This window comes from Patella vulgata, chromosome 9 (assembly GCF_932274485.2).
Source record: "Patella vulgata chromosome 9, xgPatVulg1.2, whole genome shotgun sequence".
NCBI lineage: Eukaryota > Metazoa > Mollusca > Gastropoda > Patellidae > Patella > Patella vulgata.
The window spans coordinates 37,534,785-37,558,124 of NC_065887.2; the positions used below are offsets into that span (position 1 = coordinate 37,534,785).

A 23,340-nucleotide genomic window follows, 5' to 3' on the forward strand; every position below is an offset into this window, starting at 1 on the left:
ATCGTAACGCATCGCACAACAGTGGGAACCGGCATTAGCTACTTTAAGCCTACGATCTGTAATGCATTGATATTCTTCAATAACAAAAAGATACAGTTTAAATCACACTATTGATTAAGTTCACAGGAAACTCTTAGAGTGCTTAAATATTAAAGAGGCAACACGTTGATGGCTCAGGTAATTGCATGATTGTTAGGGTAAATAAGCACGTAGTGTGTTGGTGGTGGAGGGGAGTACATAAACAATGTAATAAGACTGTTATTGGGAGTGGGGGTTGGGTTGTAGGCTACATAAACAATGGACAGGTCTTTACGGAATTATTACAGACTTATAATAGGTTTATTTACATGAAACGCATAAAGGTGACCTGAAACTTTAAATAGCCACAATCTATAAAGACCTACATTTCAAAATAATCTACAAATATAGACTTTAATACAATAGACAATAACACGTTCTCATGTTCTCTTCACAAAAAACATGCTGGTTCAGAAATTTTAATCTGGACCAGTTCTGACTTAAAGGAGCTATATCTCAATAATTTACATAATATTCGAAATTAAAAACACGAATTAGAAATCAATATTGGCCCATTTCAATCAATATTGATGTTATTCTTTAAGTGGCATTTAGTAACTGGGCAGATAAATAAACTATAAACATACTTATGCTATATTGCCGTGACAATATGGGTTACTTATATTGGTGCCATTTGTAATGAACATAGTAAAACATAGTTATTAATTATGGCTGAATCACAAACGACAAAATAGTAATAAAAGAACATGTAGAAAGGACAAAGCAGGCGTAAACAATTGTCCTTAAATTTGGATTGTTAATGTATTTCACAAAACTTGATTGATTAGAAAATAATAAATTTACTTAAAATTGAATATGAATCACTTTACATACATTCATATTACATTAATTTGTGCTTTTAGACACATGTTCGTCTATTTTAAGATTCCATACAATTGGGCTATACGCCCTTTAAAGTAACAATGCGTGATTTGTATTTTTCTGAAAATATCAAGTTTCTCACAGATTAATCCACGCCATCATCTATCTTTCCCTTGCAATCGTTTGAACATCGAGGCCAAGATGGTATCTAAATTATGATTTTTGCTTTAATCGTCTTACTTACTATCTAAAGGACAATTTACAACTCATATACTTATTAAAACATTAAAAAATGTTTATTGGTCCTTGGGTAGCGAAGCTTCATAATTATTAGTTACGTATAGTTTTCCCTTTAAATCATATACACATATTATTCGCTGCAGGTACGGGGTATATTTTATATACAATACACGGTAAATGGTATTATAATTATTCAGATTCTCACTCTTTGGTAAATATATGAGAGGTGAATAGAGGTTACTCATTTTTTGGGACGTTCATCTTTCCTTCTTTGTAACCACACAAAACATGACGACGGTCGTCTGTGGTTTTTGCAATATTATGTTTGTTGTTTATGGGGTGAACTATAGGGATAAGATGTTACCTGTGTTTAAAGTGTATACTATGATAGGTACTCTATCACAGAGGTCGAGGTTAAAGGTAATGACAGGTACTATATCATATATGTTGAGGTCAATGAAGGTGGTAGGCTTACTTATTACTCATCAACGGCACAATACCCGATACCAATTTACATGGATAAAAGAATAACAAAATGGGCTAAGTTACGTGAACTTCCCAAATAAATGCGAAGTGGTATGTGGTGTTCTAGAAACGGTTGTAAATATCGTCACAAACGAAGAAAATTGTTTTAGTTATGTGGATGTCTCGTATAAAAGGGAAGTGATATCATATGTTCCATCTGGTATGAGCATTATATTTTCGCCTACGTGTGGGTATTATTGTTTCAATCAATGATACAAAGAGAGTCACGTTGGAATTTTCAGGCGTGGTTCACCCTTATTTATATGTGGCGCAGCAGTATCTAGTCGTTCGGATGGCGGTGCACGTAAAATAACTCTTGACAGTTGGTATTTGAAATAAGCGCCATTGGCCGTGCACAATGTCCGCCATAGCACACTGCATGGCGTATGTACGTCTGCGTTAGTCCAGTCGTTACAGAAAAATAAACTGGACGTTAAACCCGATTTCATTTTATTTTTTATTTGGTGGTTGGTTTTTTAATGGAGTTTCCGCTAGGATACGGCTGAATAGTATTTACTTACAGTTGAAGAGTCCAGGGAAAGAACGATCTAAGTCACGTTTTGCCTTTTCGCATAAAAGGCAAAACAGACCTTTGGACGAGTGCTTGACGCGAACAGAACAACGATTAAAACTTAAAAATGATGTTTAATACGAATCATAATTACCAGTACAGCAACTGACTTCCACTTTTCAGTCAAATTAAGGTCAAATAAATACGATGGACTTGTATTTGTCCGGGAGGCCATTTCAGAAGGGCCTTAGTTCGATGTGACTCCGGTCGTTTTTACCTGAAATTGATTGTTCCGCAGAAAGCTTATACAATTTGCTACCAGATGGTGTCATTAACTGGGGTTCGTTGAAAAAGTGACTTAGATCTTTCTTCCCCGAGGCTCTTCAGTTTTTTTTTTTGTTTATTTTTAGAAATAGCATGTTTGGTTTGTACTAGGTAAAGCATCGTCATAGACAACATTAAGTAGGTAAAGACAATACGTACTATCTTAATTGCCTACGTGGGAATGTTCTCCACCCGTTTTCCTTTAAAGTATATTTGTGTAGATCCCTCTGTTAACAATAATGAAATTTCTCTTATTGTATTTTCTTTTATACATGAATTAAAAGATCTATTTGTATCCACTTAAAAAATTCCATATTTTCCATTTTTCGAAAATCTAGGCTAAAACAATATGTATGTTTTGTTTTCAAATATAACATGTCCATTATCCGCTGTATCGATTTTTACGAATCTTTGTGTGTTTTTATTACATTTTCTATTTCATCAAAGATGCTTAAAATGAAAGGTTTTTAATGACTAAACTGGTCCATTATATCTGTATTAGAGCGACCTTTTCGTCCGCGTGCATAGAAAAAGTGCACTTAAAGAAACCCCTGACACTGTATGGCGTATGTATGTTCTTTATTATCCCAGTGTTAACTCTCGTTCATTAAATATTTATAAACGACATTGGACTGACCATCTACTGATGTCCGCTACACACCGCTTAATTATTGGTCGATAGACTGATTTGTTTTTAGTTCTTATGATCACGACAACTTCTGGCTTGAATAGACCCACGTTCCACTATGAAGTTTCTTTAATTCATATTACCGGAATGGCCCGTGTCTATTTTCAATTAATAAAATAAAGGTGATAAAGGATTTGAAATATCTAGCAAATTCTTTTCTTTTCTCCAAATCAGCTAGCACATAAGTCATGTGAATTTAAAGTAGCTAAGTTTCTAACTCAATTTCATCCAAAATCTTTCACATCGAAAACACGAATTATTTGTTAATTTAAATCAACATTGATGTTGTGATCTTACCGGGAAAAGATGGGCTTCCGATATCCAATATTCAAGACAAAATAAACATTTTAGCATTGGTACACGAATCGTGTACCATAATGCGTTTCAGCGTCATTTGTAACAAGGGACTTGAAGAATGAGGCTAGACATATTATACAAGTCATGTCAAACGGTGACTTCATATTCTTATATGGAGAGCATGCACAATGAATACTATCAGCGTAGACTCGAATAACCAGAACATAATTGTTTTGAAATTAGAGTAAAAACGGAAACGATTGAATGTAAATCAGTTTATATACATTCATATTACATTATTATATGCATTGCGACCTATTTGTGTCAATTTCTATGTTCGAAATATTAGCGATTTAGCTCCTTTAACGTCACGTCATACTGTTACGAAGACGTGTTCTATCACGTGTGTTGTAGACCATAAGACTTTTTATCTGTGCAAAACATGGGTTCAATCTCCGCAGGTCTGCGAGTCTGTACGTGACAAGGAGGCAGGGGCGGATTGGGGCCGGGAACCGGTCCGGGCTCCCGTGTCGGAGCGGCCGCTTTTACTGACCGCGGAGCCCGGACGGGGGGTTAGGTTGCTCTCCCCCTGGAAAATTTTGAAAAATGAACCCCAAATATGCGATTTGGTGGCATATCTGATTATAATCTATGTCAAAAAATATATCTCATAAATCGATTAATTTAGGCCAAAACCCCGACCTGCAAGTAATTTACAACCATCAACCTGTGAACCAGCACACCAGGCCCAGAAAGTGTTATTATACCAGCCCATTCCAGACTCCAGTGATGGCGTGGCGGCCCGTTATAGCAACGGCCACATACAACATGATCATCATCGCTCCATGACCGGTCCAATACCCCCATATAATGTTCAGTAGAAAAAGGTTTTTTTAGACGAATTGGACAAAGTTATGTTTTTCATTTTTTGTCCGATCGCCCGATCACCCGATGGCCCAATCCGCCCCTGAAAGGAGGAGAAACCTGCCGAGCACAGTGGAATTTATTTAACTACTCTACCCCCCCCCCCCCTACGCTCCACACACTCTTCAAAAGACCCCTGCGCATAAACGAATTATTATTAGTCATGTGGACGTTTTGAATTCAAACCTATTTAATACTTTATATCAAATCTATTTAATACTTTATATCAAATCTATTTAATACTTTATACCAAACCTATTTAATACTTTATATCAAATCTGTTTAATAGTTTATACCAAACCTATTTAAGGCTTTATACCAAACCTATTTAATACTTCATATCAAATCTATTTAATACTTTATATCAAACCTATTTAAAGTTACAATTTCATATTTTCTAAGAAAGTCTTTTGCTCAATAGGTTGTCAACTCACTATTATACGATCATAGGTGTCATTCGCACACTTAAAACTCATTTACACCGGAAATAATAACACAATTACCTCCCAATTACCTCCCTTGTTTTCTATCCTCCACCATGGAGTAGCTATCTTCAAACGTTTGAATTTGAAGAGGAAAATGATATTTTTGCCAATTTCTCACCTGGCAATAGTGATAGGATTAATAGGATTATTATTTTACATTAGGTGTGGCTCGGCGAGTATGACGCTACCTCCAGGTTCGATCCAGGTATTGGGCGAGGGCGTGTCTGCCACTGTCATTAGTGCTGAAAAGAGCGAAACGCAAGGTAAATCTAGTCGTTCGGTCAAGATGAAAGATAGGTGGGCAGGCAACGAAACATACGCCCACATCAGCTAAATCGTCCGATGGGTCGACAAGGGTTGTCGCATATTTATTCTTTCTAGGTAATGGGCGGCATTTATAAGACAATTTCATACAGATAAGATTATAATTTTCGTTGTTTGGGGATTCACAAGGTTCTACAAATTGAAACAAGGGCCTTAACTTTGAAAGTAATTTACCAAAACTGTTGAAATTCGACAATCTTTTTTTGTTTTACTAATTTAAATAATGCATATAAATTTCATACAGATCGGATGATAACTATTGGCGTTTGGGTGTTCAAAATGTCTAAAGAAGTGAAACAAGGGCCATAACTCTGGACGTAATTAATGGAAATTACTGAAATTCAATAGACTTCCTCGTTTCACTATTAAATGATGGTATATAAATTGCATACAGATCGGATGATCACTTTTGTCGTTAGAGCGTTCACTGGGTTCAACAAGATGTAATTAACGGAAATTGATGAAATTCAATATGCCTCATAGTTTCACCAATTTAAATGATGCATATAAATTTCATATAGATCGGATGGTAAATTTGGTCGTTAGCTCGTTCACAAAATTCAACAAAGAGAATTATAACAAGGTCCATAACCTCAGAGGTCTTCGTTTCACAAATTTAAATCACTAATGTAAACAACATATATCGACTTCAAAACAATCCGTCGTTATGAAACATAAAACCTCCCTTTATTTTATTTTGAACATTTGTTATTCTAACAGATTGACATCGGGCGGAGAAGGTTGATATCAGGTTAAATCGAGTGATCAATGGTCATATCATTGAAGACTTTTGGTTATTACAGAAGATGAAAGTTGGATTCGAATGTGTGAATGATCAAAACAAGCCAACAAACAAATGACAAAAGACTGGAGAATAAATTTTGTTCTAGAAGCACATTGCTAATTAAACACTTTACCTGAATATTTTCTATTATATCTGTGTTTATATATAAACTAATTTAAAATAATTTCTTGATAAACCACAGATAAATATGGTCGGAACGTCGTTCAGCAAATAGAATTGTATTCAGCACATTTAGACCATACGCTAGCAAGATTTAATTAACATCTCGAGCCGGGAATTATTAGATATGTTATCGGGACAAGTGATGATGATTGGTTTCCATGAACTCGAAACGTCGCGTGGTAATAAACAGTAGAGACTTTTGGCAAGCGTAAATTCATGGTCCGTATCGCGTATCCATATCGATTTTGAGTGTGATGTCATCAATGTGTGTGTATTTCTCATACGTGATACGGCACACGGATACGGCAGCACGTATCGAACAGCTTTCATACGGAAAAGGTCCGTATAATATCAAATGTCTGTTTACTGTCTTTTTTTCCTATTTTTAGGCGCCGAAATGTTGTGTCGTGGTGTTGTTATGAATCTATGTTTATTCAAGAACATTAATGTGTATATTTGATGTGATTTTAACCATGATAAAGACTGGAATTGAATCATTATTTTTGATAAGTTTTTCTCGGAATTTTCATATTTTTTCTGCCTGTGTGCATGTTGGTTGGTCTACGTGCTAAATTTAGGGAGATGGGATTAGATAAAGAGTTGCCAGTTCTCGTTATAATAGATAACGTAAATAGAATGGTGAATATTTCAGTCAAATTGTTCTACGCTGAACCGAGATATTAGTGATTGAATTTTTAGCCTAGCCTCGACCATCATTAGTAAAGTCGGTACGATAAAAAAACAAAGTCTCGATTATCCATTTTAACGTTTAATTATTTTTCAAAAGTTGTATTCCAATCCGCTAAATATCACAGGCTAGCACTAGCATCGAGAGATGATTACGGTCTGGATAAGTTAATTAATGTCTAATTAATAATTTAGATAACATTTCAGGCCTAAAGCAAGACCTGCATTAGGCAGATTTAGCTCTTGCATAATACATGTTTAAAATAAAATGTCCGTCTCATGCTAGAGATACTTTCTTTTTTAGCTAAAGTGGTAAATCGTGTAATACCGCATCTTCAATGAAGGCTTGATCTCGCTTTAACCACGTACACCTTATCAAGGCCTTCACGTAATACCCTGTATATTTCGGCACTAATTTCGATTGGGTACAAGCCCAGCTTGTGAGCCTATCAGATTCCTCGATCGTCGCGAATACCAAGTCTCGCGCTTTCAAGCTAAAATGTCTACCTGTGATAATCGAGTTGCAAAGTTCAAGGTTCATTCAATGTCAAGGTTTCCGTGAAAGTCGGGATGTCACAACCTCTGATTGGACGCCACTGCTCATGTGTCTGTAGATAACATAGCCATAAGTTCGGGAATTGTGAAGTAAACAAGCAACGTCCAGATGTTGTGAAACTCGTAGTCGTTGCTTCAGGAACATGGTAATACCCCGAAGTTCAATATTGTGGACCGGAGATGAGTTGTGAGATACATCATACGCGGTATCCCCGGCGCTACACATGACCAAACTGTAGCAGACTGGCCAGCTCAGTTTTTAAAGTATTTAAACAATATACAACCTAATATTTTAGTATTGGGAAATGCAGCTTATAGATGACTTCATGTTTATCTATATACATCTATCTTACTAGTTAGCTATTTGTATGCAATTAATAATTTTGTCCAAGGTCACAAGTTTTTCGCATCTGCAACACGATGGTGATCAGAAAAGAATTGGATGTATTGGGACAAGATACAAATGGTGAAACATTTAAAAGTAACACTAGTGTTGTGGTTTTTTTTTTTTTTTATTTTCATCATTGGTATTAAACTAGTGCATTAACTGGTGCAAACACCAGTGTTAAAGGTTCAGGTTAAAGCATAAAAAATAACATCAGTTATACACCACTACAACACAACCTTAACACAACCTTAACACAACCTTAACCCGGGACTTGAATTGACTCATTGTTTCAAGAATGTTTCCAGACGTTTTATGTCACTCATAAGAAAGTTTAATACTTATTGATGAAATGAAATGAAATGAAATAGGGTTTAACGTCCTACTGTTCTGCTCCGACTGGATTAATGAAGACAGGCATACGCCATACAGTACGAGTGAAATTGTGCCCGGGCAGCGGCGCCATGACCTACTCTTATATCGAATTCCAACTGCCACGGGATCTTTTACGTGCACACCAATGTGTACACGGGACCTCGGTTTTTCGTACCATCCGAAAGACTAGACAGCTGTCCTCGTTAGACCCTTCGTCCTGAACCACTGACAAGGGGAATCCACGTCGGAAACATTTAGTATTGATAATGCAAGTATTATAGGGTATAGATGAAAGACAAACGTTCCATTCCCAATTCCCACTGACGATTGAAAACTTATTTACTGGCGATGAAAGAAAAGATTTAGATGTCATATTAAGTCTATTAAAGGTATATAACACTGTCAGCGTTACTTGGATATCAATAGAATTCTTCTGCTTGGAAAGTCCACAGATCTTGTTTCGCAACATTCTGAACACAGAGAACCACCTATCTTGACAACAGATTTCTATCCTAGGGAATATCACGGCCATATTAAAATATTGATGTATTATTCTGTTTCGTTATAATACTGGATGCAAGTCAATATTTCATTAGTTGTAACGTGTGTTACTTTGCAATTCGAGACGATAATTTCATTTTTCATAACGATTAGAAATATTAGAAATATTAAACCTTTAGATGTTTTATTGGTTGAATAGAAGACCTGATTAAACTCGAAGGAGGGAATGTGTGTATGTTTAATACGACAGTGTATTACAAATGAATGAGTCATCCATTTCTGTTTCTGAAATATTTATCAAAGTTTGAAATATACAGGATTATATCAAGAATAAAATGAAATGAAATGGGGTTTAAAGTCCTACTATTCTACTCCGATTGGACTAATGAAGACGGGCATACACCATACAGTGTGCTATGTGGGAAATTTTAACAGGTCATCGGCGTTACGGCCTACTCTTAAATCGAATTCCACGGGACCTCGGTTTTTCGTCCAAGACATCCGTCTTTGTCATGGCCTCCTTCCAGCACCACTGACAAGTGGAATATCCTGAGGAAATTTCAGGTTTTCAATAAACAAATAATATTTGTCTTCATATAATTCATTTTGCTCACAATAAATCAATACAAGGCATGTTTTAATTTAAAAAAAAATCCATGGTGTACGTGGTTTTGTTGAAAAGCTGTGCCACGAGTCGTGACGTTTCAGACTTATATAAAGTACTGTCTATAAGACTATAAAATAATCTTTTCTAAACTAATAGACTACTCAGTAACTCAGATGAATTGTTTTCTGGACAATAATCATTTATTCCAGTACTTCTTCAGACATGATTTTTCTCCATTAATATATTTGGTGATGTTTCTAAACATGGATTTCTTAGTAGAAGAACAATAAGTCACTTTATTTTGGTTTGTGTTTTTTGTTGTTTCAATGTGTCAACAAATCAATACATTTCTTGCCATGTCTGTGTAATTTGTCTTGTCTGAAGGTTTGTCCACCTGCACTTACTGTTTCAGACTTTTTAAGGGTCATGCATCCCGTGCTATGAGAATTTTGGCCGGTTAGTGGCCTTTCCGGCTGATCGGTCAAAGATTATTTTAAGAGCATGCCAACGTGTACATTGGTGGATCTCAGTTTTTTGTCCCATCCGAACGACTAGATTACACGTTACTTGCGTGGGAAGAGGGCTTTGAAAATCTGGACTATTCTAGTCGAGCGTCCATTTCCATTACCACCCGATTACCACGGCCCCTTACCACCCGACTACCACGACCCCTTACCACCTGACTTCCACGAGTGATGTGATATAAAATACTATTAATAAACACAGTGGCTATTGTTAGAACGAATTCCAAAATGGCTGCCAATCTCCCCAACACCAGCTTTGAAAAAGAAGCAGTATTTTCAACGTTTTCAGAACTGAAGGCAGCAATTAAGAGATGGGAAGGGTTAGGGTTAGAACTATTTTTACGTCTATTGAGTTTTTAACTTCGCCGATGGAGGGCTGTGAAAAAAAGCATCGTCGTAACAATAGCACATTTTTTCAGTCGACTAAACTATTTATATAAAAGTAGATTAATGATTCAATTTAAATAAACAAGTATTGGGTTGATCTTGTGTAAAGAAAACGTATATATTCTCGTTTATTATTCTCTATCTATGAATATACGTCATACACAGACGAGTATTTTACTAGATTCGTTAAAATCGTACTTATCCGAGTAATTCCTTAAAAAAATGTCACGGAAATAAAAGAAAGCATGTTATTTAAAGTCACTGCTCATCATCTGAACGGGAAGGGGGGGGGGGGCTCTTATTTGTAATCTGTTGCAAGCTACAATATCTTGAAAGTTCAATCTCTAATGTTCAATATCAGTCCCACAATGGTTCAGCTCCGATCAATATAGATATAATGAATTGAAAATTACGCAACATTCGGCATCCTTTGCAGACGATATTTACACGGTTTAGGGTCAAAACAGATCAGCGCCACCTAAAATCTTTTAATCGACCTCTTTTAATCCAATTCAACCCCAACACGGAGATTATCTACCGCTCTGTTTTCGAAATTAAATTTTAAATCATCATTAGTGTGGATTAAGCCATGAGAAATTTGATATTGTACGTAAAATGCATATGACTAAGGCGATACGTTTCAAGTCAGTAGCTTGAAGCGTATATATGGTATTAGTGTCAGTGGCCTGTGGCACGAAGTAACAGTATATTGTCGCATACATAATATATTATGTCAACGCTTGGGCGATATAATATATTATGTCAACGCTTGGAACTAGGATGGAGGTGACTAGGCATGAACTTGCAACGATAGATTTAATTGGCGCTTTGATAACCAATGAATGCTTTGGAGACATATTTTGGCGGTATTTTCCATCATGGAATCGGTAAGTTTCGATTGTTTTTTTCTTTTCTGTTTTTTCTCTCTTTTCTGTGTCCTAACCCTAACCCTAACCCTAACCCTAATCCGAAAGAAAAGTGCCCTTTTTTGAAATTCTGACATCACAGGTGCCCTTTTTCTGATAAGGATGCCCTCTTTTATTTACAGGGACACTTTCTATTGTTAAGGGGGTGGACCGGTCCCCATGGTCCAACCCCTGGATCCGCTCTGATGACGCGTACATTCCACTGAGTCTACAGGTCTAATATGCTAACACGCTTGGAGCGTCAACACAATATATTATGTCGCCCAAGCGTTGACATAATATATTATGTATGCGACAATATACTGTTACTTCGTGCCACAAGCCACTGACACTAATACCATATATACGCTTCAAGCTGCTGACTTGAAACGTGCAGGGTGTATGACTGGTATAAATTGGTTAAGTTCGCGGAGATTACAATATAACGTATTGAGTCAATTACATCCCCTATTATCAGGAAGTTACAAAATAGCGCATCGAATCAATCCCCTTCCTTATTCTTATAGCAAGTATCAAAACGTGGGAATCACGGAAAAACACAACATTATTTTAAAATACATCAAGTATAAAGACTTTATTTCAAAAGTCGAGTACATCAATCAATGGAATAAACACGGGCTTCATGTCAGTCGTGCTCGATCTTTAGACTACTTTTGATCGTCCAAAGAAAAGCAAAAACAAGAAGGTTATCAAGATTCCAAACATAACAAAGCAGCAAACTAAACACACAGTACAGAGGCTGTGTCTTTAAATCCAATAACATACTCAGTATCTACCTATGTAGATTTGCCTTCACACATACATATTCGCAGGAAGACTTACCTTCACGCTTATATGTTGATTTCCCTCTGTTCTTTTTTCTGCATCTTCAGCGCATATTCGAACATTCACCGCCATAAGTAAAGGGCCCGTAATATACAAAAATAAATTATTTTTTACAGATGATTTTGTTTTATATTTAAACAAAATAATTTTTTTTTCCTGTAATTTTACCTGTTTTTCAACAGAAACATGCTGGTAAATCTGCTGCCAGAAATTTTGCTGGTTTTTTTACAGTGTAGATAGAAGCATATGTTATTAGATTTAAAGACACAACCTCTGTACTCTCTGTTTAGTTTGCTGGTTGTTATGTTTGGAATCTGTGATCAATACAATAGAGGCCATGCAAATGTATTTTGTAGAAATATTTGAAGTCGACCACGTAAACAATATTTTGTTTCAGGTTTGTATTGAAGATAAAGAAAAATTTGCAAGAAGAAGAAGATACAGTAGAAAGTAATAAAACTAGCTTTCAGAAATCACAAAATTTGAAGCCACGTAAGATTTCTTGCTCTTTAATTTCTGTTTATTTGTTTAAAAAAATTAAATTCATGACTGAAAAACTACATTTACAGAAAAAAATAACAAAAAGTAGGGATTTAAAAACAGACATTGTTGCAGTGTATATTCTGTTTCTGAAATATCAAGAATAAAATGAAATGAACTGAAATGAAATGGGGTTTAACGTCCTACTGCTCTGCTCCGACTGGGCTAATGAAGACGTGAAGATGGGCATAAGCCATACAGTGTGCTATATGAGGGACATTTTGTCCGGGAAGCGGCACTATGGCTTACTCTTATATCGAATTCCAACTGCCAAGGGATCTTTTACGTGTACGTCAATGTATACGACTAGACAACTATCCTTGTCAGACCTTCCGTCCTGCACCACTGACAAGGGGAAACCACGCCGGAAAATTACGATGAACTATCTCGGCCAATGCAGGGATCGAATATCAAGAACACCATTAAATAGATATACGGTATCCAAATTCTCAATAAACATATCCACTAGCATTGTATCAAAAATATCCAAATTCTCAATAAATAAAAATATGCACTATATATAAACTATAACATCATGTAATCCAATTTTGAGAAAATTTGTGATCTTTTATTTTTCTAAGAATCTTTATTCAATAAATATTCACATAATACAACGTCACACCAATTACCTTAAGAATCCGAGATTCTGTTTATAACGTCATCTCGTGTAATAATTTATATTAGGGCGGTAGCACCTACAGCCAATGAGATATCTGAGTTTAAAGAAAGAATCGTTATACGGATCTGTACTGACGATCGAGGGGAGTCGAGAAAGACGCTAAAAATTATCTACTGTTAGAACTGGAGGACAAGACATTCATTTTTGCGACACATTTTTAATTAAGAGAGTATATAGAAAGTGATGTAGGCGTAAAACCTTTTTTTTTTAAACAATAGATTATACGGCTGGTTATTTGGTAAATTGAAATATCTAAGATAATCAATTTATTATATGGCAGGTTATTTGTTTGATGTTGATTAATAGTAAAACAAAAGAATGATGACAAGTAATGATTGTATGGTGTATTAGGAAATCCTTGGAGATTAGAATCATACAAGAATCAAATAGAAATATTATGAAAAGGAATAAGCTTGGTGCAGAAAAATCAAGCAGCAAAACTCAGGGTCTTTATTCAAACAAAAACGGTTTTATATTACATAATTAACGATTTTTGTCTGAGAGGGTATTGAAGGAATGTGTGTGGTAGTTTGAAGTGTTAACTTTGAAAGACGCGGAAGGGCTGAAACAGGAATCAATTTCTCATAATTAGATCGCGATAATTTTTCTGGAGTATTCACACGGGAAACTTCTTAAAGAGGTCTATCCTTTGAATAAATATGTTATTAAGTGGGCCAGTTTGAAAGAAACTTGGATTTCCAGAAGCTTTAGTCAAGAAAAATGTTTTGACGTTTTGGTTCGGTGCTTTGTTTTTTATTCTCCTCTGTGTTTTGCGGCATGTGGTATTTTCTATTAACTTGAAACATAAAATTGTCAAGCTAAAATGAAATCACTTGTGATTGCGTGTTGGATAATTATGACTACGGCCAAGGTGGACTCGAACTCTGAGACTATACTAGATGATTACATAGTCTGTAAGAATCATTATGCTGGAAGTAGAATACAGAAAACGACCTACACTAAAAGAAGGATTTTATGTGCCATGTATTGTAGTCGCTTTAAATGGTGCCGAGCTGTTACTATCTATAAAGAATCCCCAACCCGTCATCAATGTAATCTACACGATGGTATCTATGGTCTAGAATGTAACAGTTTTCCTACGGTGGAGACAATCCAAGTCCGCATGTTAATCAAGGTAAAATATATTCCCTTAGTTCAGATTATAAACAATCTAATCATCTTTATACCAAATTTCCATTTATAGAACTAAAACTAGCTCTATAGAACCAACTTTCCCTAAAACTTAACGTCCCTTCTCTGAACTAGCCCCCCCCCCCCCCTTTAGAAACAAATTTTCCCTCATAACAATCAATTGTCGTTTTACTGACCAGTCGTTGATTACTATACTAAAGCCCCATTTATTGTACCGAATGTCCATGTATGCTAGTTTCCCACTGTCGTGTGATGCGTTATAATAGGTTTGTCCCTATTGCGCCCACGATCTGGTACGTGCTGATACGTTCAGATATGTTTCGATACGATCCACACGATTGCTACGACTGACAACAATATATGACAAGACCTAATAGGATCATCACGATTAAAACCACTATTTCAATCGTAGCGCGAATCGTGTTAGTGGGAACATAGCATACCACATGTCCATTTACTACAACAAATATGTCCATTTCCATGTACTAAATGTATTGTATAAAATTTTGAAAGGTGCACCGCGGTCTATTCCATGATCAAAATACAGTATCATTTGGGATCTAAATTTCAATATTGTATTCTTAATTCAGATTTTATTTGTAACTCAATTTTAGACATATATTAAGTGACAGATTAATTGTAAGATTTAATCTATATATCAGGTGTAGGTTGTTGAAATAGTATTATGTAAGATTTAATGGATTGTACAAACATGTATACTCGGAGTGTCTATATGATATAAGATTCAGGCTTAACACGTATTGACACCTTTTGTCTTGAGGTAAGATGTGTGAATCTTAATAATTACTTTTCATTGTCCTGATTACTAATGGTATTAACTATGGCGTGCCTTAACCGATATAAAAAGCCTAGTTTACAAGCAGCAGGGGAGAAGTACAAAGGAGGGACAAGAGAGACCCGTAGAGGCTGAGAGGTCACCCGGACCTCGGGAGAGGGTCTGCCCTCGACACCGGGCAGAGGGGTCCTGTGAGGCCGAGGGGAAGCAGCTATAGCTAGACGTAACTTTACCCAACCAAATGATGTTGTTATGTACCTGTTAATATGTTATCCAGTATTAAAATATCTTTTAATAAATAAGAGTTATGTATTCTATCACACCAATTGGATTCACGAACCAGTTAAGATGGCGACAGGCGAATTAATTATATCATGACGTCATCCGACAATATAAAGACTTGTTTACTGGCGATTAAGCAACCTACTACATAGATCGCAAAATTTCAGAAAATTCCACGTCGAAAAAATCTGTTCTGTCGACAGATTCTGTCAAGAAATAGAAGCGAGAAGAGAGAAATAGAAAAAGTAAATGTATACGTTTTACATAAGAGGCTGCATAGAATTTCGGTACATTATATTTTTGTAAATATCGATCGGAATAGGTCCATTTTGGGACTGTTATTCCTATTAGAAATTCAACTTTTGCAATATTGTAGTTTGTAAGGGCTTCCTATGTCACTCAAATCACACCCAGAGATAAAAAAAACTCCCGATACAAAGTATTTCTTTTTTACCAAAAACATCTAACTGTTTTTAATATATCTGCAGAAGGATAATGAATCAAGTCCTCTAGAAAATGGATGTTATAATGGTGCCTCACGTGATGGTTCTGGGTGTGTCTGTAGACTTGGATTCGCTGGCGCCACATGTGAAAGATATATTTATGGTAAGGTAAACTTTACAGAAGGCTTAAGTCTTATGAGAAACATTTATTGACCTCGAATTTTGCAAACATTTTAGGATAGCCAGTTTTCAGGGAAAAAATCTTTACAATTTCAGATTTTGTGATTTCGAAATTTTATCTCTTTAATTTTTAAATTTTAACATTTTGCTAAAAGCATTTTTACTTTATCAAAATTTAAAATTCAAGTTTTAGGTCATATAGATCATTTTTATGCGAATACAAAAACATTTTAGTCTAATAGTAAGTGCAGGGGAACTGCATCACACACAAACAATTACACAAGCCAAATTTACGGAGGGCTATCTTCCCTAGCGTTCTCAGTCGATAAACTGAGTGAGTCAAAATAATTGATTATAGGAAATTTGATTTAAATTGTATTTTGACCTTTTCGGTAAAACAATTGGATGGCAGGCTAATTATTTACATAAATGGAACTTATATGTCTGTTGGATACATCTCGTCAATGCGCACAGAATGCTGGTAATCGAATTTTTAACTTCATTCTCCCGCCATTTTGACTAAAAAGGTTGAAACAATTACCATTTTGAAAAGGCATATAGCTGTTTAATTGTTCAAAAATTCATTATGACTACCATAAATATTCAGCGTTATTATAACGATCGAAATTAAATCACGAATTGTAGTTATTTCCAGGCAATAGAACATTTTGTACAAGTTCCTTTACGTCATAAGTAAAAGTGTTAATAATTGTTCAGTTTTCATAAATATTCAATAATTGACGACGTTTGCTAATGTTGATTATATCAAATCAATAAAAATTCTTTAATGTCACCGGAAGTGTCGCCATACTAGCGAAAACTTGTTTAAGACATTAATATTTAATATTATACGCCGACATTTCCATGTGGACATATATTGTCGTTTCCCTGTCCGTCTGTGCGTCCGCGTGTCCGTTCATATTTTGTTTGTGAACACTCTACAGGTCACAATTTCTATCCGATTTTTTCGAAACTTTACCCACGGATCGTAACTTCTTATTGCTCCTGACTGTACGAACAATCACGTTATTAGCTTGGGGACACTCTAGAGGTCACAATTGTTATCCGATTTTGATGAAACTTAAAATGTATTTTTACAACCCAAAGATCTTGGTTCCTTTCAATATTCGTGTATATCGGATGAACTATAACTTTCATGTACGAAAAATTGCGTCCTTTAGCTTGTGGACCCTCTAGAGATCACAATTTGTATCCGATGTTAACAACCGTTTAAATATATCACCGTTACTACGTAATGATGATTAAGGTCAAATTTTATGAAAATCGGACCGAAATTGCCCTACAAAATGGCCGCTCCTCGTACGTAAATATTATAAAAGTATGTAACACCAAGATTATGGACGCTCTAGAGGTCACAATTGTGATCCGATTTTGATGAAGATAAAAATATATGTTTACATCCCAAAGATCTTGGTTCCTTTCGATATTCGCGCATATCGGACCATAACGCCATGGATTATAGTCCATGATTGTACGCAAAAATCATGTTTCTTAGCTTGTGGACCCTCTAGAGGTCATAATTATTTATCCAATTTCGATATTCGAAAAAGGTTGAAATATGTGACCGTTATACCGTAATAATAGTTGCTTTTGAATATCAGAACGAAATTGGTCGACAAAATGTGCGCACCTCGCTCAAAAATAGTTAAAAAATACCAAGATTGGAGACCCTCTAGAGATCACAATTTTGGCCCGATTTTGATGAAACTTAAAGATACATTCCCACGAAAGTATTTATCGGGTTGTTATTTCCAATAAAAGTATCACAAATTTGGTAATATAATATATGGAAAGTAGAGACACCTAATCTTACTAGAAAAATGCTGGATTCCCTGAAAGACACCCATGGTATCACTAACTGTCAACCCGACGGGTTATTGTCTGTTAGATTGACTTAGAGAGCAGTTGTTATTTGTTATTAGACGGTTTGAGGGACCATTGAGTGGTTTAAATTAAAGTACAGCAGACGTATGGCGGAAAAAGAAATTGACAGAAGATAACCCAAGAATTTACTTAGGCTTCAATATGTATGGTAAATGGAAAGTTAGTAACGATAAATTTATCTGTAAATGGACCCCCCCCCCCCCGCCCCCTAATTAAGTAACAACATGGCTTTTAAAATATAGTATCTTGACGAACATGTAACTTCTCAGATTATGGCAATTTTTTATTTGATTTTAAAAACCGTTCAAATGAAGCAATTTGAATGAAATTTTCAATACATGCATATTCATTTGTCGTTATCTATTTTTCAACTATTGTAGCGAGAACTATCAATCTTTATCTAAATCTTACATAATGTATTTTTAACACCGCATCTCAAAAGTTTTCCACATGCTTAATTCCTTTCAATAAGTCAATTTAATGACCTGGAAACGGTTGGTTCCTTCATCATCGATCGATATTTTAGAATCTGTAGATAGAGCACTCATGCGATTCAATATCCATGGTGAAAATATCTGTTAACATGTTTCTCACAATTTGTTGATTCATCTGGAATAGTTCCAAGAATCAGTTAATTACTCCGGGGCTTTCCGTCAATTCACAAAGGCACTCTTGGGACATCTAAAAACATTTTCAAAACCTACATTGAATATTTTACCGTTGCTTTCTTTGATACAAAACACGTGTTTTCTGAGAGAAAAAAAGTAGTGGCTTCGGTGATAAAAAACCGCCACCTTCTAACGACAATAAGATGCTTTTATATGGAGTTTCGGGCAATCTTTTTAAACATAGATTCAATTTGATTAAAACACAGATCCTATTTCGTTTCGTTTTTTATAGTTCAAAATTTCGTTTTACTTGTCTTTACTACACTAGGATCTGGAAGAGTTGTTATAAAACCCACGTTCCTATAGATGTGAGAAATTAGCCAATGAAACAGTCTGTTACGGCAACTTCTTGTTGTGCCGTGCACGGAACTGTGGGTAAACCACTAGAAACGCCAACGCCGATTGATTAATCAATATCTTACGTCATAGGGTCAAAAGCCGCTCGTACGACCCCTGACACGACCTTCGAGTACAACTTGTCAAATCTTCATGTAGTAGAGGCCATCGAAAGTATAGAAAACGAAACGAAATATAAATCTGTATTTTAATCAGATTTACACAGATCCTATTTTGTTTCGGTTTTTTTTTGTAGCTCAAAATTTCGTTTTAGTTGTCTTCACTACACAAGGAGCTGTAAGAGTTTTTATTGCAGCATCCTCGGAGATTAGCCAATCCAATGGAGTGTGGTGTGCGGAACTGTAGGTAGACATTCGACGCGATAGAAGAAGAAAGAAATTCAAAGAAAAAGTTGTATTTCCGAATACCCACTTGAAATCCGGAAGCTGATTGGTTAATCGAATGACTCGACAGCCCACTACAATCGGTGGGATCTTCATGTAGAGGAGGCCATCGAAATATATATCTGTATTTTAATAAGATTGGGACTAAGAGCCACAGAGTTCTGTTATCAGCATAGAAGCTGATGGTTGGATTATATTTGTTGACTGGCAACCCCGTGTTAAAGGGGCCTAAAAATCTTTGAGTTAGGTTTGAAAAGTGTTGAATCGTGTTGATCTGGTGTGTTATTTTGATTACAATAAGCAGAAGTAGATTTTGCTCAGGAAATTCAGTGTCGATTATACCTCAACACTATTGGCGTAAAATTTCAAAGGATACAGATTGTTAGCCCAAAAAGCAAATCAACACAATTTATTGTATTTAAAAGGATCGATATCTTGTTAAATGAGCTCATCGGTAGATCAACTGAAAGACTCTATAGAACTCCCTCCTCCTAATCTGTAGGCTACTACCGCTTTAAGCCATCTGCTACTTTTTCAGCTTCCTTGTTAGCTATATGTAATTGGTTGAAATTTGAAAAAGTTTGGTCTTCTTTTAATAAATCCAATACCGTTAACCATTTTCTGGGTAAAATCACCGTGTTTGATAATCTGGTCATTATTCCGAGCTCGACGGATGAATCCGGAAAAGACTGTATCAAAACAATCTCCGACCATCACGGTGGATACAAAGGACGCGATCGGACTTGACGGATGTTGTTACTCGCATAACATATATCAGGGGCCTGTTTCACGACATTTTAACTAAAGATAAAAACCAAATTATAGTAGATACTTCAATTTTGATTGGCTAAGCACTAACATCAATTTAATATTATCCAATCAAATTACTAAAATTTGGATTTTATCTTAGTTAAAATTTGGTGAAAAAGGCTCCAGGGCGATAACTCACAATCCCATAGGGTTTAATAATTCGTTTGTATTTCGTCTATTTAAAACCATTCTTTGTTTTCGTCTACATGCAAAAGAAATCAGATGGAGAAAAGGATAAACGGTATAATTAGGACTGACCGAAAGGGAACAATTACTAGTCTTAATCAATATAGACAGGCAATCCGTTCAGTCATTATCTAAGGTGATTTACATCCCCGTTCGCTGATTATTAGGCTTCGTGTGTTAGAATCGTCGGCCTCTCACCTGTTTATATGTCGTTTGACTCAGACTATAATGTGATAAATTATCATTTCAGATTGCAAGGAAGGGAAGGACCTTGGTATATCGAATTTGGGTATTTTGGCATTCATGGTCAAACCAATGAACTCGGAGTTTGCTTTCGAGATTCTTTGTAATTCTGTGTTTGGTATGTCAATCTTGGTGGCCAGACGATTCAATTTGAACACAAATTTCGTCAGAACCATGAACGAGTACAAATATTCCTTTGGTTATGGTGAAGACTTCTGGTGCGGACTCGAAGGCATGCACGCTCTACTAAATCAACCTGGCACGGAATTCAAACTTCAGATTTACTGTTACCCGTATTCTGATACTGCGGAATTTAGCGTCTTTTACCATGACTTTAAAGTTGGTGGTGAAGCTAAACAATATGCTAGTAGGAATACAGGGATGTATCCCGCTCCAGACAACAGCGATGGTCTCGGCGCCGGAAAGGGTCCCATGCCCTTCTGTGCCTATGACGAGAGGGGATCTTGTCCTGGTCAACCTCCAGGAACTGATGGAGGCTGGTGGTATACCCTAAATAATACAGCTTATTCATTAACTTCTAAAGATCGTCCTAAATGGCCATATGATGGTAATCTTGTCCAGTGCTCCTACATAAGCATGCAAGTCGAAAAAATTGTTTAAAACTGATCAAATATATTTTACTTATCTAAATTTTAAAAAATAAGGACTGAATGTCGACAACATAAAGCCTTGTACCATTCTTATTTTTTTTCATTTAATCAAACAAAACGTCATATTATGATATGACCAAATTCAAACTGTCCAACCCCTACCAACATGATCTAAAACCAAAAATGTTTGGATGAAATCTTTGAAGTAGTTTATGAGAAAGTCTCAAATACCTAAATGTGCCCAATCAAGGTACCGTGCCCTGACATACCCCAACTCCACAGGTTCATGCAACTGTGGTTCTATAAATTTGAATAAGCATAAATGCGTCCGGTTGAGTTGAATATGCATGGAGGAGTCATACGCCTGCCATTATCTAAAGTTGTGTTTTCACTGTCGAATTTTTGCCAGAAAGACATCGGATTTTGATGTTCTCCAATTTGCCAACTAAGAATTAATGGTTTACACGTGGAAGTTGAAGTCAGTTTGTAAGATTGGATGATTTTCAGAAGTATAGCCTGTTCTTTTTGGCTCGAAGTAATGTAATAGTTAGTATTTTATTGTAAATTTTAAATCTTATAATCCCTCTTGTTGTTTTAAAGATTATTCTAAACGCTACCTTAATTAGATGAATTCTGGTATAAGCTGTATTAGAGTATTAGCAAGTATTGTGAGGGCTGCGTCTTAAGTTACAAACAATAAACTTTAATTAGTGTTTAACTAAATTGGTTGCTATAAACTAGTTGCTAGGAATGCATAATGTAGCTATAAAAGGAAGACATCTAGTAGAGTCCTCATAAACTTGCTATACATCTAATACAGTGTTTGTTTCATTTTAAGACTTATAACCAGAGAACTTTAGCTTTTACAGTAACATCGTGAGATAAATTTGATTGTGCTCTGACCGGTTGTGGCGAGATAAAAGTTCCGATGCGTTACATAAAGCTTGCAAAGCACTATAAGTGCTATAAACATCTGGTCTCTTCATAAAACTTTATTTGTAAATGAGCTAAATGCTCTGAATGTTTCTTATTCACTCGGTGTTATACCAGTTAAAATTACCGGGAATTAAGGAAAGTCATTTTCTATCGACCCTCCTAACAACTTTTCAGAAGAATATTAAATGTGTCTGTCAATTTGATTTATTCTGGAATTGTTAATTCTTGCTTATGTAACCATTCCTCACTACATAGCCTGCATTCTAATAAATTGTATCAATTAAATTTAATAAATGAATTGGAAATAAAACGGTCATCATAACGTGGACCACTGACTGTTTGTTGAGTCATTCTTATTATATTTTGATGAATTAGATTCTTTTGCTTTCATACACCTACGTTAATATTTTATCTTTTATTAATCAAATTTCCTTATTGTTTAAAGCCTTTACTCAAGTTTCAAAGCGTAGCTTTTGTGTTATCATTAAACCTATCACTACTTTTAAATACCTGCTAATTAATTTCCAGTTAAAGTGTTTTATAATTTGATCAATAATCATAAGTTGGTATTCTCAACTATGTTGAAGGAAGACGGGGGAGAAGGGGGTGAGGTATATACTGGGAATTTATGAAGCAACTTGAATAACTTCATAAAGTCATAGATTAATAAAGTTTGGTCACCTTCAGAGTAACACATCTCTAAATGCCCCTCCCAGGGCGTTGTTCTAAGATGAGAGCAGCTGTCTATAGTCATTCGGTGAGACGAAAAACCGAGGTCCAGTGTATACATTGCGTGCACGTAAAAGATCTCTTGGCAGTTGGGATTCGATATAACAGTAGGCCCGGGCACAATTTCACTCATAGCCCTCTGCATGGCCTATGCCGGACTTCATTAACCCAGTCGGAGCAGAACAGTAGGACCTTAAACTCCATTTCATTTCATTTACGTCCCAGGTCTTTTCTGAGTTTTCATCTAAAATACCCCAGACCCGAAAAGAACACACGATTGTTTCGTTCCGACAGCCAATAATTATTTTAGAAAAGAATTTGCCAATAGCAAACGGGGAACCACCACCTCCCCTCTTTGTGTCCGCTCCTATACCTGCGGCTACTCTACCGACATACCCCTCCCTAGCCCCTGCAATAGACCAGAGAGAGAGAGAGATGGGGTTTAACGTTCACTCGACACAAACTGGGTCATTTCGGGACTAA

At 35.9% G+C, this 23,340-nt stretch overlaps 1 protein-coding gene and 1 long non-coding RNA gene across 2 annotated transcripts; both read left to right on the forward strand.

The window, feature by feature from the left end:
* Positions 1 to 1,384: 1,384 nt before the first annotated feature.
* Positions 1,385 to 6,612, forward strand: LOC126807933 (uncharacterized). The gene is made up of 4 exons (XR_007674223.2): positions 1,385 to 1,560; positions 2,587 to 2,642; positions 5,057 to 5,157; positions 5,939 to 6,612. It is a non-coding gene; the product is annotated as an uncharacterized LOC126807933 (long non-coding RNA).
* Positions 6,613 to 13,429: 6,817 nt separating this feature from the next.
* On the forward strand, positions 13,430 to 22,451 carry LOC126807902 (uncharacterized). Its single transcript, XM_050532782.2, has 3 exons — positions 13,430 to 14,311; positions 15,895 to 16,012; positions 20,589 to 22,451. Exons 1-3 carry the CDS (start codon positions 14,000 to 14,002, stop codon positions 21,200 to 21,202), a joined length of 1,044 nt encoding a protein of 347 aa, XP_050388739.1. The 5' UTR covers positions 13,430 to 13,999; the 3' UTR covers positions 21,203 to 22,451.
* The last annotated feature ends 889 nt before the right edge of the window (positions 22,452 to 23,340 follow it).

What these genes read in the sequence shown, in the direction of transcription:
- LOC126807902 (XM_050532782.2), top strand. Translation starts at nt 14,000, where the DNA reads ATGAAATCACTTGTGATTGCGTGTTGGATAATTATGACTACGGCCAAG. An exon ending in AAGTCCGCATGTTAATCAAG is followed by an intron (nt 14,312 to 15,894) that starts GTAAAATATATT and finishes ATATATCTGCAG; the next exon opens with AAGGATAATGAATCAAGTCC. An exon ending in ATGTGAAAGATATATTTATG is followed by an intron (nt 16,013 to 20,588) that starts GTAAGGTAAACT and finishes TTATCATTTCAG; the next exon opens with ATTGCAAGGAAGGGAAGGAC.